The following is a 20,511-nucleotide window of genomic DNA, read 5'->3' on the forward strand; positions in this document are numbered from 1 at the left end:
AAGTGGAAGGAGGAGTTCAGCGCAGCTTTTATTTTAGTGACTTGTCGCGTGAACAGACCTATTCACGTGTGATTTTAATTGCGATTATAGGAAATGGCGTTATTGCAAAATTTTTCATTCGTTGAATGGCGGCGCAATGCTGACGATGGCAGGGCTTGACAAACCTGAAATGTCTGATTAGGCTTTCAGAGAGAAAACTCAACACCATTAAGCAGTCTTTAAGAATTTCCTTTTACAAAGCTCACCTTGTCTAAAAGCGAAACACGTGCGAGTGCATTGCCTACATCGTTTCTTTGTTAATGTTAAGTGATCAAATGTTCATGACAGGTCAGCGTCTGTTTACGTCTCCCTCTCGGTGATGCTAACTTCCACGTCTGTTCAGCGTCACAGGACAGCCGCGGGGGGAGAGGGACGAGAGGACAAAGATGCAACCGATGTCCGTCGAGGAAGGTGAGAGACGGAGACACAGCTTCGCGAATGACCTCAGGTTCACCCCTTGCTTTTTCCAAAATAACATGGGAGGAGCCGCATTAATCTACCCTCTTTTCTTTCTTTTTTCCCTTTTAATCACTCGCTTCTCTTAAAACTCTTTCATCTGCATCCACACCTCCTGATTGAAACGCCAATACTGTTTCCTCTCACTCTCTCAACACCCTTTTTACTTTGGGCCTTTCTCGGAAAATCAGTCTCTGCAAAAATTGAGATCCTAAAAAGTCGGTTTCGTCCAGACAAAACTGTGTTTTCAGATTTTTATATTTTTGCTGTCACGTTTCCCTGCTGCACTGACTGGGTCACAAAGAACACCGAGTCACTTTGCTGCAATATGCCCCGCAAAAAGACATTTCAAAATAGCCCCATGCTGGTCGAATTTATATGCAAGCTGCCCTACCAAAACTATTCCTAGCCCTTGATAATTGTGCACTAATAGCATTAATTAAGTGATTTATGGAGGCAAGCGATTGCAGTGGATCAATCAAGAGAATAAAGGGGCTGTTTGGGAAAAAAAACAAAACACAACATAAAAATCATAAAAGTTTGTGCCGGCAGCAGGACAAAATGCAAACAGCTTCAAGGGATGCGAATACTTTTGCGAGGTGCTGTTGAGTTACAGAGTAAACTATATTAGATATTTTACGCTGATAGGCATCGGCCTCGACTCCGTGTTTAATCTGGAAAAGCCAATACACTGAAATACAAGTAATTTCACCTTTGCAAATGTGGAGATGAACTGTGCATGTTTATGGCTCACTCGCCGCACACAACGTTCAGAGTCATTTATATTCCGCCGTCGGAGGCTTCTTTTGTAGGCTGACTTCATCTTCCACGATGGCTAGAAATTGAATGTTTTGATGGTAGCAATACATATTTATCATTTGGAGTATTGTTGAAGTTGGGAACAAAGTTAATGGGGAAAAAACCCAACAAATTATGATAGTAAGCAGATTGTAAACAAATCTGATCTTAATTTGGGTTGTGAAAGGGACTTATGAATAGCCGGTAATAATTGTTTATGTTTTCTAACATTAGGAGACTGAAGAAAACAACACACACACAACAGCTTGTTTCAGTGACATGAGATACGTTCTTTTGAATGCAATTAGAGCTTTTGCCTTTCTGTCACATTTAAATGTTTTAGACTGCAAAATAAGTTTTTGTATTGATACTAAAAATGTATCTCCAGATATCTCAGCATGTCATAAAGAAATAGCAACATTGTAATAAGTGTTTTATGTCTCTGTGGGGATATTTTTTTGTATATTCTTTTAAACAGAAATATTCCACATTTGTGAAATTTGGGGAGTTTTCAGCCGCTGTCTTCCTGTTTGAGGCCATGCCACTGTAGCTTAACAGAAAAAAAACGTCAAGACTTTGACTAGGCCACCATTTGTTAATGAATTGTCCGGTCATGATCCAAGCGAGGTTGACCGATGGGTAAGACCTTCGCCTTTTTGGATTTTGCTGTGGAGTGCAGAACACATGGTTTAGAGGCAGGTAAAACCCCAGACCATCACATCACCACCGCTATGTTTGATTGTTTGTATAAAAGTGTTTTGGGGATTGTCAAAATGTCTTTTGGTCAATATGATAGACATTTGCAGGCAAATGATGGTTACTACTGGTTTTCCACTTGGAACTCTCGTATGGACGCCTTTTTTCTTTTAATTTTGGCGAACTCTCCTCCGTTTATTTTCTATATATTTTTGGATCCAGCGGACGTGTTGTTGACGTCGGCCGCTCCTGAGAAGGTTCACCGCTTGCCTCATGTTTTCTCCATTTATGGATAGTGGATCTCAAAGTTCTAAAACTTTAGTCTCGACTCTGTAACCCCTATCCAGACTGACAGATGCTTCTCATCTGCTGGATTTCATTTTGTGCATTTTGAGGCACGGTGTGTTGCATATCGAGATCTTTTTATCCACTTCCTGTTGTCGGGTAGGACAGACGAACCATTTTCTTACTCTGCTCCGTCGGTATGTGACACACAGGAGTGTGAAGCTTTCCACCTTGACTCATTTGGCGCAGTTCAAGATTTTTTCAAGACAAAAGCATGAAACTTGCTCTTGTTTTTTAGCTCATATGTTATTAGCTTATTTGGTCGAGTCAAATTTTCCTAACTGCTTGTTTTCTTGCTGCGTTGGACCCAAACATGTCTTGGCTCTCAATGAGTCAACCTGTATAAATAAAGGTGAAAAAAAAAAAAACCCAAAAAAACAATTAAGGGATTTCTTAACATCTGACATTTAAATTAGTGTGACGAAAGGGCAGAAGCAGTCTTTTCTCACAGCACTGAATGCTGAAGTGTTTTGTGTTGTTTTAGATCCACAGCAGCTGATCTAACAATCCGCCCCGATGCCTCGCTTCAAAGGCTGCGTTATCTGCTGGTGTCCAGCCTGGGAGGCAGAGCAGCTGGAGCAGCGAGCACAATGGTCAGCGCTCCGCAGCAACCTGTCCAGCCCAGACGGAGAAACGGTAAAAACAAAAAAAAAAAAACACAAGAAATCAATGCAACTCGGGAATAGTCTGGGCCGCCTTGGCAAAAGCACAACTCGCTCCAGTCGCACTCGAAAACACGAGGGCGTAAAATGAATCGGGACAAATTTCCATTGAAGTGTCAACGAGCACAAAAAGGGCGGTGGAAACCCATCACCATGGCAACAGACAGACTGAGAAAAAGCTCATGCGTGGACGTCAAAGCGGCCACGCCGGGCGGTTCGACTGTTCCCACAATTAAGTTTTCGACTCGACGAAGGTTCACGGTTTGGCTCCGAGCGGAACGACACGTCGCCTCGGGAACCGGACGCGTGTCGCTCCGCTGTTCCGGTGGAGACGTCCAGTCCTCCACCGAGGCTCTCAGGAAGATCTGAAGCTCCTCCGGATGCCATCGCAGGAGGCCGGTGAGAGCAGAGCGGAGGAGAGACTCACAAATAATTACAAAGGGTCTGAATCATCCGCCGCTTGGGAGTCAGACGCACTAAACAGAATCAGGCTTTCTCGACTCATCACTCCAAAAACCCAGAGAAAATGCTTAAAAGTGAGACAAGTCAACAACAAACCTTTTTATTTATTTCTATTTTCAACCTGACTCTCTTTCCGCACATTATGAAAGAGAGTCAGCGTGAGACGAGAAGGCCGTGAAGTGACATTTTTCAGGAGCTTTTACTGACAGGAGGAGACGTCAAGGTGCTGCGGGAGGGAGGAACTCTTCCCAACAGATCCTGATGTAAATGTCACGGAGAATTAGACCTCAGATGCTCACATCCCGCACCAGATATCCTCGGAGGAGTGAAAATGTGTTTTCACAGCTGGGACATTTCAGAAGCCAGCATAAAAAAAAAAAAAAAAAGCTCAAAAGCATTTGTACGCGTCAAACTTTTCCCACATTTTGTCACGCCGTGGCCTCGGCCTTTTATGTGTGTCTTTGGTTGGGGTTTTAAGCGAAGATGTAATGCAAAGTGGCAAAGTTAAAAAGTGAAATGAAAAGGACACGCTTCAATTTTGGGGGGTTTGGGACTGGATCCTATTGCAGGCAGGATCGAGGGTAGAACTAAGTAATGAGAAACAACGCTGAAAACATGCCACCCAAGAGGAATCATGAGCAACAGGAAACAACGATGACAAAGAGCAAAAAAAAAAAAAAATAGACAAAAAAATCGAAAAACATTTGCTGTGAACTGGACGATAAAAGAGTGGCAGAATGACTCTCGGATCTGCGTGTAGTTGACAGGAATGCGCTGCAGCTGTGGGCGAGAGCGAAGCGGGAAGAAATGACACGGTAGCTGCGTTTCCATCACAGATGTGCGCAAGAGTTTGTTGGCGAGAAATAAAAACAAAACAAAAAAAAAATTAAAAGAAAAGAAACAATTTTGGAATGCTCAGTTTCCGTTACGTAGCAAATTAAAATCACACAGGAATAAGTTAAAAAAACATGCTCATCCTTCCACTTCCTGTTGACTTTGTCATTTTTTCTGCCAGTGGTGAGATCCGGTCGTTTCATCTCGTGACTCGTGAAAACATTGTTTCCCATTTCAGTTTGGCAAAATGCAGTCATTTTGACACAGCTGAAAAACAACTTTATTCTACACTGTAAAATGTAATAAGTTCACTTCACTTAAAAAAAGTTAGGAAACCGATTGCCTCAAAATCTCCAAGTAAAGTAGCGAATTCATTTTTAGGTGTTATAGCTATAAATAACTATGTTTACACCACTCAGATAATGGCAGTAAACCTGAGTGCCGTTAACTCAAAATCACTATAAAATGTCAATTATGACTACTATAATTTGTGAATTATGTCATTTAAGCAGCACTCATGAAAATAAGTTATGCTTACACATTTAAGCGGATTTATGTCCAAGAGAGAGAAGCACCCTTTGGATGAAATTAAAGGTGTACTTGTTGAGTGTACTCCAAATTCAGAGCATAAATAAGTCCAAAGAGCAAGCACATGGCATGTGGAAGATTTCCAAGACCATTCATGACAAGACTTCCTTCCAAAAATGATGGCAGTACCTGAAGACCCAAGGTGCAGAGAGTCAGGGGAGGCCTGCCTGTCCTCAGGAATGACGGTCAGGATCCCAACGGGGGTGTGAGACACGTCTGGGTCTTCAAGTCCTAACAATAGAAGCAACACCACAATTACATATCAACGTAACACTGTACAGCTGTCCCACCTATGGCAATCCACTCATCATCAGCCTTCTATGACAGTACAGCAAGCGCATTTCTCAAGAGTGTCAGTGATAAATAAGTGTTGATGTTGGAACTGAAAGTTCACAACATTTTTACATGTTGCACTTCATCAGCTAAGTGAAATTTATTGTACTTTTTTGTTCTTGATGACATTCGGGTTTCATATGGTGTGACGCTTGAGGACTGCAACTGAAACCTTTCGAAAGACAGCAGAGAACCACTAAAAGTTTTCTGATTGGGGATATTTCATCAGTGCATCATGTAAGAAGTACAGTAGCACTGATTCAGGCCGAGTGAAAGAACAGTAACTAAAACTAAAGCTATCAAAGTCACATAAGGAGCAAAATTAAGTGTGGAATCATAAAAATGTAATAAAGAGGACCTGCAAAGCATGTCTTGAAGAGGTCTGTGTTCTCATCCCCAAGGATCACAAGAAGGCCACGGAGCACTGCCGTTCGCTTCGCAGCAAATCTGTACTCTGAAAAATCATATCATATTAAACACACATCACTCCTGTGGTAAAGAAGAATCAATTAACAGCTCTGCATACACAGTGGGGTTGTGCATTTTGTTCCCAACATGAGAATAAAATAATGACGTTGATTCACTTATATTTTGCTATCTCTGTTGGGCACGCCCCCATAAAAGACCTCTCCTTTTTTTGAAAAATATTAATACTACCACTTATAGTGAACTTGACAAGGAACAAAGAAAAAAGTCTTTCAGTGTGGTTGAAAGTTAGTAAGCAAGCTAACGTGGGGTTAGTATAGTCAACAGAGTAAGCTAGAATGAGTTAAGGTCACTTTTCTTTTACAGTAAGATATACTATTACATTTCACAGTGTAAACCCAAAAACCTTTTCATCAAAAAACTTTTTTCTCTCTCTGGAAATTGCAGCGTTTCCATTAAGTAAATATATACTCCTATTGCCAATTTGCGCAGTTTTACAGTCAATCAAAACGCAACTAGAGAAACAATGAATGACAAACACAATCCAAATTTTAAGGGGTTTTCTTTCGTTGTAGTAATTTCAAAACCATTTGTCAAAATCCTTGTTGTTCATAACAATACACCACTTTGTATCGGCCTTTAACTTTAAACCTCACTATAATGCATTGCGATTCGAGGCGGTAAAGTGACATATTGTGAAATAAATTGAGAGCTCTCACAAGGCTCCCCGGTTTTTTATTTGGCCTCGTATCAGATGACATACAAATCCGCCAGGCTCCCTATTTTAGTTCCCGCTGCCAATCAGGCTAATGTGCTGATACCAACGGCAACTTGTGAGTGACATATGTGGGGGCAGGAATCGCTGCTAGCCCTCTATCACTGGACCAGGATAATGAGACTGTCCCGCTGTCAAGCATCTGCGTCCCTTGCTCTAGTTTGTTCGTCGGCACACTTCTAATATGAACCATCGCGCCCTCCTTGTGGCTTCTTGCACAGGGCCGTATGTTTGCCTGTACTTTGCATTGAGGTGTGTGTTGGTGTGTGTGTGGGGGGCCTCGTTTATTTAATTTGTTTGCGTAAGGCCGAGTGGGGGGTGGGGGAGGTTTGTAAGTGGCAGTGAGTTTCAGAGTGAAGCTGCGGTTGTTGCAGCGGAAAGATTAGGTGCATTTATCTTCATTTGGCTGACTTGTTGGCCGAGCGTTGCCGACTGGAACAGCATCGCTCCGACTCTCTGCTCCCCTCCCACAGACGCCGAGTCCGACGCTTCGACTCTGAAAAATGAATGAGACGCACACACCACTCTCCATCCCCGTCTCTTTGTCCCTCTGGACCTCGTCGCTTGCCAGATCCTCATTCCGTATTCCGCTTCATACTCGTCCCCGTTTCCGATTATGTACAAATGTCTTCCCTTCTTCTCCTATTTTTTTGTTGCAATCTGGTCTGGTGTCATTGTGACATTTGACAAATAGCGCAGTGAATCACGTCATCCATTCCTTTTGCACTTTGAATGATAATATCCTCACCATTGATTCCCGCTTATGGAGCAGATGTCAGGGCACACACACACACACACACGGATTCAGCACAGGGGGAAAAACAGGATTAAAGACTAATGACTTATTGAATAAATCATTTTGTCTTTTTTTTTTTTGTTGCTGCATCACCAGGAGGGTGAAAATTAAAATCGACCGTCCTACTTTATCAACACACCTTTTAGTGCAAATTAAAAGAAGCGAAGTGAACATGCTCCAGAACTCATCCGTCCTGCACGTCTCGTCTCGGCCGCAGTCTGAAGCGTGCCAGAGGTGGCTGAGAGCCAAGCGTGTCACGGCGCAGACTAATAGATGGCCGCCGCCTGACGTGTGGCATTTTTACTGCTTATGTGCCGTGTGTGTGTGTGCAGTTAAGCGCATGTGGTTGGATGTGTGTGGCTCCGGCCGTGATGGAAAGCCACATTCTATTATTGTTGTGAGTGAAGGGTGAGGGAAACCGTATTAGACAGGAGCACTTGTGTATTTCAGATGCCATTTTGAATTAAGCCCAGCACACTGAAGGTTACCTGCAGAAATCGAAAGTTGTTCGCCTGAGAAAATGCGTTCATGTGAGGGCAGAGGATGTAGACGGCGGGGACGAGTTTCACAGACCGAGTAAAACGGAAAGAAAAAAAGAAAAAAAAAACACTTCCGGCAAAGTCTTCGTTTTAATTTTTTTTCCATTTTATGGTATCAAATAATGCCAAGAATTTAGAGGAGAGAAGCAGACTGCGTTAATGGAAATCATTCAGTCGTAGCAATTAATTAACTTCGTCTTCTGGTAAAATAATCAGATTTTTTTTTCTTTCCAAGCGAGCGGTAAGGTAGATTTAATGTGCAATAAATAAAGGCTGTGTTCAAATTGTCCCCTTGTAAACAGCGTCGTGCACTGTATGCACTAGGCATACTTTGTATTGAAGGCCTACTGAAAGACAAAAAAAAAATAAGAAAGATAATTACAACATTAACATCAGAATTCTTCTTTTTTTCTTTGGCCCTTATTATCTTCTGTAAAAATCTCCTGTTTTCCTCGACCTATAGATAATCTACTGGACTGAGATCTGCTGACTGTGGATGGTGTCAAAGTACTTATTGTCATAATCAAGAAATTAGCCTGAAATTATTTGCGTTTTGTGACATGGATCATCGGTATGCTGGAAGTAGCTGTCAGACGTTTGGTGCGCTTCGGTCATGAACGAATGGACGTCGCAGCAAAACTCAGGTAGTCTGAGGAATCTAAATAACACGCAATTGGTTCTAGTGAATCAACCATGTGCGAATAAAATAATCCTCCACACAAATTGCTGCTCGCTGGATACTTCCTCTCTTTTAGGGCATTTCCCGTTAACCCGAGAGAAGCCGACTCAGCGCTATCAAACGCGCGAACATTCAAAGAACCTTAAAGGGCTTCGTTGTTCCGGCAGTGCGAGCTCAGCTCGACTGCTGAGAGAAAACACACACAAAATCATTTTTAAAAAGCATTTTCCGGTTGAAAGATCGTCTTCCCAAAAGTTGTCCCTTTTGAGTCCGTGGTGGTCAGGGTAGAGATCCCAAAGTCACAACCTTTGACACTGGACTATTTCAGAAAACTAAGAGGCCATCAAATTGCTCACAAACTAACAATGCATTAAGCAGAGGGGAGCCACAGGGAAAGTTTTACATTCGAAATGCTAATAATGTGTGACTAATACGGAGACGAATGAGTCTGGCTAATAAAGTCTTGCAGCAAAAGAGGAAATGCACCACCTGTGCATTTCCTTCTTTAGCCTCTTCTTTGCCTTTAAAATAAGGGGGGTATTCAAAAGTAAAATATTTTGCCGTATTAACCACCCTGTCACTATGTGACAAAGTAAATTAACCCAAAATCTAATAACTGTTTGTGAAACTTTTGTCAGCCAAAACCCTCCATCAAGCGTTTGAAATAAACGGCCCACTCGTCCTTGCAGAGTCGTTCCCATCAACCCCTGGCCATAGCAATGCAGTTGAAGTCGAGATCTTAATTGATGTCCAGACTTGACTAGGCCACAGCAAAACCTTTTGAGTTTTTTTGTTTGCCTCCAGAGAATATTTTTAAGCACCCCAGTGGTTTGTATGGTTGAGTGGAGTGGAAGAACAGGAGTGTCGTTAAGAAAGACCTCGGTCTACTGGGGATTTCACGCCCTGTGGAAAACCTGTTCCCTTCCTCCCCTGTGGTGGCGCTGCACTGAGATCTACTGAGGGAAACGAGATGAAGACCTCTGAAGAAGACACCGAGCGCAACTTCCTTCGTCACAAAATGCAGAGAAAAATCGAGCGGCATCAGATTTTAGCGGCTGTAGGGTTTTTCATTTTGACCACATGCCATTTCTCAGTCCATACCGCGAGACACGCATGTTTGTTTTGATTACCCAGAATGCTCTGCGGTGTAGTCGGTGTTCTTACACATTCAAATCGTGCCAGAGTTGACTGAAACTGAAAAACCTATAAATAGTTAGACACTTCTTTGACCACATCAGTTAGATAACGCATTCGCAATCAAACTTATGTTTTATTTTGTAAAAAGAGGAAGAATGCATTTTTTACAGCACAGTCGTATCTGTACTAAACGATACCGTCCCTGTAATTACTCTGTCATTTTGTGATACCATCCCATCAGACGTCTTCTTATCGATGTTCTTTTTCCAGATGAAGACTTTGCATCAGTGCTGTGAACAAACAAGTCCCAACCCTTTCAAAGCAGTTCAAGTTAAAACAAAAAAGAAGGAAAAACATGATAAGCATCTGAAAAATAGTCGGTTTAAGGGAAAATATAGAATGACTTTGCTTTGACCCCTGTCCTTTCGGGTTCTCATGTGAAATCTAAGGCAAATATCTTTCATGCGGATTTGGGGAAGCAGCGATCCGGGAACATACAGCTGAGAAGGGACGGAGCGAGCGACATCGGCTTCGCTTCAGTCCGAGAGGAAAGGTGAAATAAGAGTAAGCAAAGAAAGCGTCCTGGAGAGACGGAGGAGATTGGTTTCACCTGCACTACGGTGTTTAGATAAACTCCAGCAGCGGGGAGCTGAGGCATCAGCAGAAATGAAACAGGATGCAGGTCCAACTCAGCAACTTCAAAGAAAACTCAGAAGAGTTCGAAGAACTCCTAAGTCTCTGAATTACTGCCGCAATGCACATTGCATGAGTTAGGAAGAGCGGTGCTATTTTATGGGCAGTTCTTGGCTCTTGGCACATCCTGACACATTATGCCGTTCTCCGGAGGACAGGACGGGTCTTCTGCGAAGGAAGTGGGAGGAGAACGAAAACGGGAGGGCATCAGGAACCGTTCTTCCGAGCTCTGCCGTCCAGATTCAGATCTTTGAGTCAGCAGGAAAGCATCAGGTTGCTTTGGTCTGCTAACTTTTTTTGATCACAAGCTTCTGAAGGCGAGTGCCTTGAGCTCTAAGAAGCAATTTTAGGAACTAAATGCAGACGCTAACATCCTCACAGTAACACTGATACTGTGGGGTTTTTTTTTTTGATCTTATATCAAAGAATCACCGATCAATGTGTTGGCATTCAAGCTCATTGTGAAAAAGAGGATTTAGTTGCTTGTGCACACAAATAAGATCACTGCTTAAGAGTCAAAGTACTAAGCAATTCAAAGAAGCCGCAATGCCTTTCGACAGTCTTTGACGTTAGTAAGAAACATTTCAAACTTGCCACTCCTGCATAGCCGTGTGCGCCATAAAAAGCTCACAATGCTCTATTTCGTGGCAAGATGAAGCATGTCAGTGAAGTTAGCATTCAGAATGATCTTGTTTAAGCAATTGAATACCAAACTTCATTGAAGATTGAGTCTTTTGGTACTGGTTGAGCTGTTTAAGCATTTTGGTACAACCAGTCAAATTTTATTTGTACAGCACATTTCAGGAGCAAGGCATTTCAAAGTGCTTTACATCATAAACACAATCGCAAAGTTCAATTTTGTGACAAAAGTAAGAAATTTGTTAAAATGTAAGAATGGCACATGGTTTTCAGAAAACTTAATAGTTTACAGTTATTTAGATGATGCATCCACAGTTACGGGATCTTTGTGGTGTTGGCTTAGGAGATCCTGACGTTTATGATCGTAACATGACCAAATTTGATGTCATTACTTTTCAAGACAGTGGTCTAATAGTAGTGCAATGGAAACGCATCACACAAGTCGTGATCAACAACCGGATGTTGCTACTGGCGGAAACGACGAAGAAGACGACGGGAAATGGTCGGAGGATCGTGGCACAGCGTGAACAAACGTAATAACTTTTGATTTTGATTACTTTTCTTATTTAATGGAAACGACAATCGCAGAATTTTATTTTTTTTTTTAACATTAGCGGAATATTGACGTTTTGCTCACATTTGCAACAGAAACTGGGCCCCTTTAAGCTGATGAGAAAAAAACTAACACATAATAATCTAAGACGATGAATCAGAAACTAAATATGTCCGGTGTTGCTCCTGAGGTTTCCGTTGCTCAACAGTGGAATGGATTTCTTCCATTTTTTTTAAGATCAGGTATTCAACATGTCAAAGTGCCCTTGAGCAAGAAACTGTGTGTCTGTCTGCACATGCATTGCTGCTGAGACGCACCAGATAAACGGCTCGGCTCGCCCTACGTCACAGCGTGACTCATAAAATTGCCGTTTTGTGGAGATGCGAGTCCCTGAAGCACCTGTGGCTCACAGACGGCACGTTGGAGGGACACAAAGAGAGAGAGGAGCCATGCCTTAAATCTGGGATAACTACTGTTTTTGTACAAAGCCAGGCACAAGCATGGCTTTAAAGGAGCAGGAAAAGTCAAAGAGAGGGAATACCACGACAGAAAGAGGAAAACCCCATACAAGCAGCAGGGATTACAGCATCTAGATGTATAGCAGCGTGTGACTCGCCACATACATCGAAGCATTATCACCAGCCTGCAAGATTTGGGGCTTCATTGTTAAGACGTTTATATGACTTTTAGTGTGCCGAAAGCAGAGACACGAATCACTGCTGCAACTTTGTATCTCTTCATTGTCTGTCTGCCAAAAATACTCGTGCAATTTCGCTTGATTTTTTAAATTCTTCTTTTCAACACATTGTTTGTGGGTGATTTCCGTTCAGACTTTCGCTTTATCCGCCTCCCGCTCCCAGTCCAGTTTCTCCCTCAACTCCCAAAGCAGGTTGGGGCAGTTCTCCTGTTTACCATAATTCCTTGTCTCCGCCCATCCCACCGCCACTTCCTGATCACCTGGGCCGGCTAAGAGATGAGCAGTTTTTGGAGATCCTGCAAGGAGCTCTGGTCCACACGCCGGGGGAGTTCGGAGCTGGAAGATTTTCCCGAAAGTCAGGGAATGAGATAAAAACTTCTTTTGCCCGAAGGTCGCTGGGCCAGTCGCTCACCCACTCACCAAGGCTCTGAGACCGGGACAAAGTCCTGTTTTGTGAGTCATTTACCTCTCGCTGTTCCCCACCTCCCTTCACTGAAGGGTTTAATGTTACACCCGCTGCCAGACTCTTACCTGTCCAGGTGAGCGACAGTGCCGAAAGTGAACTTCCAAAATGAGGCTATGTGAGTACACTTTCATGTTTTTCCATTTCCTCTTAAAGATTAGTGGGCGAAACACGACTTTTAACAGTCAGAGCACTTTGTAGCACAAAACATGACAGTGATCGTTTTCTTTTTATTTGCATGAAAGTCATTTGCATGTATGTTAGCACTTTCTGTTTTTAAGTGAGCAGAATAGGGCAGGTGTAGATTTTCTGTTACCTGTCAGGTTTTTTTTTTTTTTATTCACGTGTTTCTTCAGCAGGCTTCACATCTGGCTGCAGAAGCCCAACCAGACCAGCTGTGGCAAACACACCGACTCTAGAGGAGTCAGTCAGTCAGTCAGTCAGTATCAGTCAGGCTGCAAACACACACAGGAGCTTTACGGAGATCAGTGACTGGAGGGGATTTACAGTAACGTTCCTGGACTGTCGCTTTGCATCCCAAACTGGAGCAAAAGGCACCGCATTTTATAACAAAGATTATTTCTCCTTTTGTGAACTTTATTTAATGAGACCCATTATTATCTGCAAATAATACCAAAAAGCGATTTCCATTATTTGGCTTTTTCCCCCCTATTATTCTTCTTATTATTATTATTGCATCGACAAAATATGTACAAACTGCATGTAGAGCTTCTTGACAATCAGGATACAGGGGGATGATTTACTTTCTAGCTGGTGAAGCTAAATGTTTGGGTAACATTTCAGCAGTGTAAGCAGTCAAACAGAAAGGCTGCCGTCTTTGTTCTGTCCTTGTTTTGTTGTGCATGGTTACAAAGCAGATGTTTGCCAGAGAAAAGAAAGAGAGAAAAAAAAATGGAAGACTAGCTGGAATTTTTCTGTGTTTTTGGGGCATGTCTGAACACAACAGACTGACTATGTTGCGGTCTGCATGTGTTGCATCTGGCATGTAATTCCTTTAACTCCTGGCTGCCCGATCTCCATTCTGTCTCTGGCTCCATGTTTATGAGCACGAGTCCAAAGTCTGATTAGCTGTTGCTATTTTTGATTTTTTTGTGTTTTTTATTTTTTTATTTTTATGACCTAATCTATTTATGAGACGGTTCTCACTGCTGCTCCCTGAATCCAGTCACCTTTTATTGGTAGCGTGAGTCACAGAGCGACTGCCTTGTGTTGACAAGGGAACTCCGCGCAAAGTTGAAAGAAAGGCGAAGTGACATTAACACCCTGATCGTCTGCGTCGGTTCGCCTGTTTGATCAGCAGATCTGATTCCACTTCTTTTCCTGAACCCGAGGAGTGGATGTGTACATAGCAACAAGCCAGCTCAGTGTGAATACTCCGAATGCTGATGCAGACACAGATACCTCGCCACCGGCTTGTTTTCCACACTCATCAACGTTACAAAAAAAAAAAAAGAGCTGACCTCGCACCGCCTTGTATCATTATTAACTCGGATCACAGGAGAGAAATCTGAGACCGATCCGCCAGTGGTATTTACATAAAATATACTCCGGGTGAAGATTGGGCCGCGGTTTATGTCGAAGGACAGCGTGTTGAGTCAAGAATTGGCGTCGCTGCTTCAAAGACAAAGGAGAAAGGATAGCATTGACAATGTAAACATTTCTTCCCCTCCCTTTTCAGCTGAGGACAAAAGAGAAACATGGACACAATGAGATTTATGGATCATTAAAGCCTCGCCTTTCTTCTGGCTGCTGGAGCGCTTGAGAACGAGTGGCATAATCGTCACTAAACCATCAGTTGAGGCGCTGTGGTGGCACTGGGTCAAAGCACGACCCAGGTACTGAGGCCTTAGTCTGCGTGGTGGTAATCGCAGGTTCGATTCCCGGCCTGGCGACATTTGCTGCATGAATTCCCCCTCTATCATTACCCTCTTTCCTGTCATAATACTTTCAAATAAAGGCCACTGGATCCAACAGAACCTTAAAAAAATCAGCTACAAATCAAGTTTTAGGGCTTATTCAAAGCGGCTTTGCGTTAAAACTTCAGTCCGTTTGCCTAGAAAGTCTGGTTTGGTTGAGGAGACTATCGAAAACCTACAGGTCTCGATTTGGTTGAAGTGAACTCGAATGCTTATGTGAATGCAAGCGGACCAAGGACCTCTCCAAAAGCAGGAAGCAACGGATCCACAGGGCATTCTGGGTAAATACGACCCAAACAAACTGATGCTTTCCAGAGAAATGACTTGTGGTCTTTTAACAAAGACAAAAGAGAAATCCTACAGCCGCCAAAATCTGACGCTGCTCCATTTTTGTTCACACTTTGCAAAGATGGAAGCTGCGGTTCTTCAGAGATTTTCCTTCAGTGGTTATTGGTGCAGCGCCGCCACAGGTGTGGAGGGAGAACAGATTGTTCAAAGGGTGACACAGGGCAGTGTGAAAGTAAATCACAGCAGCTGGTTGTGCTGCTGCCCAATCGAACCGAGTCTTCCAGACCACCAGGTGTGGAGAACATCCATAGCCCATCAGGCAGCGCTGGCTCAAACGCCTCACTGTCAAAGCGTCAACATTTCACTTGGCGGGTTAGAACCGAGCCAGAGAACGCTGATACTCCTCCGGCACGGGCGTGTCGCCTGTATTCATCCGTGAAGAGTGGGTGTAAACGTGTGCACAGTGTGGGCCATGAGATTCATATGTTTGTGGTCTCAGGAGCATCTGCGCATGATCCTTCTTCCAGTAGGGCCGTTTACGTACTGAAACAGTCATCAGGGTTGTTTCAGAACTGCAGCTCACATCAGGATTTTCCACTAAACCAACCTGGCAGCACACAGCCGGCGCTGAGTGAACCTAAAGGATGGAGTCCAGTGATGACTGTCAGCATGGTTAGTGCGTGTCAATCGACACAATGTGGTTGACATGAAGGCAGTGTGTATTTTTACTCAAGATTCCCCAAGGATATTTCAAAAGATAAAAAAAATGTGGGTTGCATTCAGTCCTGACCTGTGCGCAGATTTTTTTTTCTTTGCACTGCTCTGATTTCCCCAGTGCCGCCTTGAGTTTTTATAAGACCCTAAGCGGACGTTTTATGTGGGGCCTCAATTCCAGTTCACATTATTTATTGAATAATTGGCTGTAAAGGAAAAATGGAAGCACATTATTACCCTGACTCACTCATTTGGTGTGGCTGTCATGTCTGGAGGAAGAGTTAGTAGAAAGTCATTTAGCAGTTAAATAGTTTGTATTTGTTATGTTTCGTGGAATCTGCCTCCGGCCCAGTGGCACGCAGCAGAACAAACCAAATTATATGGATTTATGGAGTTGGGAATGTTTTTTTCCATGACATCTGTACTACTGAAAATATTTGAAATTAATATATACTGCTCAAAAAAATTAAGGGAACACTCAAACAACACAATATAACTCCAAGTAAATCAAACTTCTGTGAAATCAAACTGTCCACTTAGAAAGCAACACTGATTGACAATCAATATCACCTGCTGTTGTGCAAATGGAATAGACAACAGGTTCATTCAGATCTAGAATGTGTTATTTGAGTGTTCCCTTTATTTTTTTGAGCAGTGTATTAATTATTTTATTGAGTTAATGTAATTAATACACCATCTAATCATCAGCATCATTTCCATGTTTTTCCCTTTTTGGCCCAATAATAAACAACCTATGGACGCATACTGGCCCGTGCCCCCGTGGTTAAGAACCATTTGAGTTATGATTTTTTTTGTGTGTGTGTAATAGGATGTGTTAGTTATATTAGTCACAAAGTACTAATACTCAACCCTGCAGTCCACTGCTTTCACCTAAGTTGGGGTAGAATCATCCCAGAATCAGAAACCTGATTTCGTATTCTGGACGAGCTGCAAACAAAACAGCTTTGATTTTTGATCATGCCGAGAGTTATATATTTTTTTATTCATGGACTCGCCTCTCGCTCGCATTTCCTGCTGTTAGAACGAATCCTCGGCAAGAGGTGGATGTGTTATCAGCAGCTCCGAGACAACCCCACACCAAAGAGCTGCCGCCTTCCCTTTTATAGGAGATTATGCTCCGGGAACGGATCAAGCCCCCTTTTCATTTTTCCATGTCTGTAAATCTTGTTCTTTCTCTCTTTACTTCTTTCGTCTTAGCTTGTCATTCTAACCAGCGTTTGCGATCACTCCTCTTCCTTTTCGGTCTCAGGCCTGTTCTGCGATGAAAGCGCTTCGCTCCGTAGATCAGGCCGCACTCAGCAGGCGCCACAGCCTGCGAGGAATCCACCCTGTCATGATGCGTTCGAAGAGGGGAAAGTTCTACTTTGTTCGCCCTCTTCTCGTTAGCCTTCCCGCCTTAGACACGCCGCAGATGGGAATTCTTGCGAGTGTCGCAGTCTGCGGGGTTCAAACTGATAATGTCAAAAGGAAAGGCTGTGTTTGCTATCAAACACCGGCTTACGATGCAGCTCCATGGAGTGTTGCAGACCGAAGCCGGTGTTTGTTGTGCCTTGTAACAGCTCTTTAGCTGGGGCGGCTGTAAGAGCAGCGGAATACGTTCGACCCAAACAGAAGCTTTGGTCTCGGATTGCAGTGCTGTGGAAAAATATTTGAGCTCTTGCAGGGTTTTTCTGTTGTTTGTTTTTTTTTTTTTTTTGCTTCTTTTTTTTCGCTCTAAACTCAAACGTTTCTGATCATTAACCTAACTTTAATATAAGACAAATCTTCAAAACAAATTAAAAATCTTAATTTAAAATGAGTATTCACTTATTTATTGGCGAAACCACTTAAGTAGAGACCGTGTGGCAACATGAAGTAAGCTAGAAGATTTCAAAAACCCGATCTAAAGAGCAAGAACCAAGAAGAAATTAAGTCATTAGCTGTGTTCCCATTGACCGTGCAAATCGGAATCACGAAAGTAAATTCACTAAACGGCAAATTCAGAAAAAACTAAATAAAAAAAAAATTTCAATTCACGAGGTGGAGCTCAGTTGTCACCAAGGGTAACAGTCACAATCTTTATGTTTGTGCTTATGTCTTTTTCTTTTTCCGTTTAAAAATGTAAAATAATTGGGAAACTACCTTTTGTATATACCTAGCTTATCTTTGTCGTTAGAATTAGATAGGGCAAATACTTCTTCAAAGCTGCTGTACATTTCTATTTTGACTCCAACTTTTGCTGTCGGTGGCGTTTTGAACGGGAGCCGGTGTGTCAACACGCAGCAGCGCAGAGCCGGCAACGGCTCCAGAAACAAAGCCAACGGAGCGCCAACACGGTCGCTCCTGCCAAAGTGGCGTGTGCCTGACTAGGCCCATCTGTTGGTGTCCATGTGCTCGAAGGAACCCACCTGCTCTGGGTATGACGTGTGCGCCGGCTGGCCGGCCCGGCGCATCGACCAAAAACAAGAAATAAATAAATCGGCACGATTGAGACCGTGTCGTACCCGGCCGTGGACGATTAGGGATGAGCGATTGTCGTGGAGCAGAGAGCCACCGACTCGTCTGCGTTGGTCTGTTTCTGTAGCTGCTGCTGAGAGGAGCGGCATTGATGTTCCCACATCCGGCGGAGAAATCGCGGTCGTTGGATATCTGTTATCTGGGACGCCTCTGTAAATCCAAGAAATGATAGAAATAAAAATAATGATAATACAAAAAAAAGAGACTGCTGCAGTTCTTTGCGTATGTGAATAGAAAGAAATCCCATTGTGTCTGCAGCCGTCCTACATTAAAATTTATGAAGTATTGAACACGTCTTGCTTTTTTCAAGGGTGAAAACAAATGATTTTTAGCAAAGAAATAAGTCCTTTGTGGCTCCATAGACTTTTAACTCACTTGCACTGTTCAAAATGTTGGAAATAACTTCCAGTTCCCAGTTGATCTTTCTTCAACTAATACCAACTTCAGTTTAAATTTAATATAAGGCATAAAAACTTAATTTTAATCAATTTTTTAGCCCTGCTGACGTGATAGACCATCAATTATTTAGGCGAAATATAATCATTAATATTGTGAAACAAAAATTAGTTTCACAATATTAGTGAAACTCTTTTTGAAATTTGAGTCGAATTTTAAACTGACTTCAGAATCTTTTCTTGGCGATCAATCTTTTGGTAATGAGGCAGGGTAAATATATACATCATTGTCAGCGTGAGGGTAAAGTATGCAGACTGTAGCAATGAAAGGAGAAAAGGTCAATTAACGTGACGACCCACGAAGGGAAAATCCAGAAGAGAAGAAAAAAGAAATCTAGTTTAACTGATCAAAAAACATCCTCAGTGCATCTCTGACTTTTCCATCACATTTTACTGCTGAGGTCTATTTGTCTCTTGTTGCTTTTGATGAATATATGGATTACTTTTTTAATGAGGTAACTTTTAAATAATGTACACTGTGTTCTTTTCTTCTTCCGTTTCTGTGCTCGGTTTCTTTAGGCTGTAAAAAGCCTAAATTCTCCACTTCCTGATGTCACCTCAGATTCCTTCCTATGTTAGCTGCAGCCTAATCTCCAGCAGTCATCCTTCACAGTGCATGCTCCCTGGTTTTATCGGTTCGTGGTCAGATCACTAACGTACTCACCCAACCTGACAGCCAAGATTTGGTTGTTCTTTTCTTTGCAACTTTATTCATTTCTCACAAATACTTATTTGACACGGTGTGCATAAGACTGACGTGACACTGACAAAAACATCACATAGCATGTCATGAACGCGATGAAGGAGTCTTTATGAATGACTGAATTGTCACTCAGCAAATAATGACACTTTTAATGTAAAGTTGCTCTAAAAGCTGCACTGAAAATCCATTAAAAGTGTCAACGTTGTATTATTTAGTAAATTAGTTTGGATCACTTGGCAGAGTGTAGCGTGAACTAGAAGCACACCAGAATGTAACAAATGTTGCATTTTGGTCCCATATACATAGAGGTCCAAATTTGGTTCCTCTCCATTTTCAGTAAACTATTGCAACTCTCTCCACTCTCCGCTAACACAACAGTAATCCCATTACCAACTACATCTACGTTGTTGTGTTTACCTTGTTTTCCTCTTCCTCGCAGATCTCTTCTGCTGACAACCTCTTCAACTCGTCCATCATCACATCCCAAGTCCAACCTATTCAAATGAGACTCTAGCCTGACGTCACCGCAGCGATGGCGGAGGCTTCCCCTTTGGACATCTCCCCGACAGACTCGGATGTGTTTTCCCCGACTGTTGAGCTGTGCGCCTCCTGTGGCCACAGTCACAAGCTGGAGGAGAACCACGAGTACATCTACCAGGAGGAGGTGGACGACGACCTCATCTGCCACATCTGTCTGTCGCCACTCATCATGCCGCTGGACACGCCATGCGGTCACACCTACTGCAAGGAGTGCCTCACCAGCTTCCTGCTAGAGAGTGACTTCTGTCCCGTGTGCCGCACGCCCCTCATGCTGCAGAGCTGCAGGAAGCCCAGCCTGCTGGTGCATAAGCTGCTGGATAAGCTGACCGTGGCATGCCCTTTCGCTGAGTTTTGCACAGAGACCCTGTCTCGAGGCGAGATGCAAGACCACATCAAGGGCAGGTAGGATTAAAAAAAAAAAACCAAAAAACATGTGATCAGATACTTTATCCCTTTTCGGTTTGAAACATACCTGGAGTGTTGCCTTGATTCTTTCGTGCACGTTAGAGAAATCTCTTAAGAGTTTTTGCAACTATTCAGCTGTGGAAAATGCCTCAATGGACCTCATCAGAGCTGCACTTTCCACAGAGCTTTTGCCTCACAGAGCAGCCCTCCTTCACTCGGCTCCTGCAGACTAGCCAACTGCAATTAGCAAACCGCTAAGGTTTGCTAATTGCTGAGGTTTGCTCAGCAGATGTTGTCAAAGGGTCAACAGAAGAGTCATGAAGGTGGAGTTTCAAAAAGAGC

General features: G+C 42.9%; 1 protein-coding gene across 2 annotated transcripts in view; it reads left to right on the plus strand.

Moving 5' to 3' along the window:
• Positions 1-402: 402 nt before the first annotated feature.
• lnx1 (ligand of numb-protein X 1) overlaps positions 403-20,511 on the plus strand; it is a 54,801-nt gene continuing 34,692 nt past the window's right edge. The window contains exons 1-2 of one of the 2 annotated variants that reach the window (XM_055045789.1): positions 403-450; positions 19,664-20,166. In XM_055045789.1, coding sequence (XP_054901764.1) covers positions 19,757-20,166 — 410 coding nt within the window. In that variant the 5' untranslated portion in view covers positions 403-450; positions 19,664-19,756. Of the gene's footprint in view, positions 451-12,416; positions 12,729-19,663; positions 20,167-20,511 lie in introns of those variants that run through there. The other variant, XM_055045788.1, reaches the window with a different exon arrangement.

Source organism: Poeciliopsis prolifica, unplaced genomic scaffold, assembly GCF_027474105.1.
Source record: "Poeciliopsis prolifica strain line A6 unplaced genomic scaffold, Auburn_PproV2 SCAFFOLD002, whole genome shotgun sequence".
NCBI lineage: Eukaryota > Metazoa > Chordata > Actinopteri > Cyprinodontiformes > Poeciliidae > Poeciliopsis > Poeciliopsis prolifica.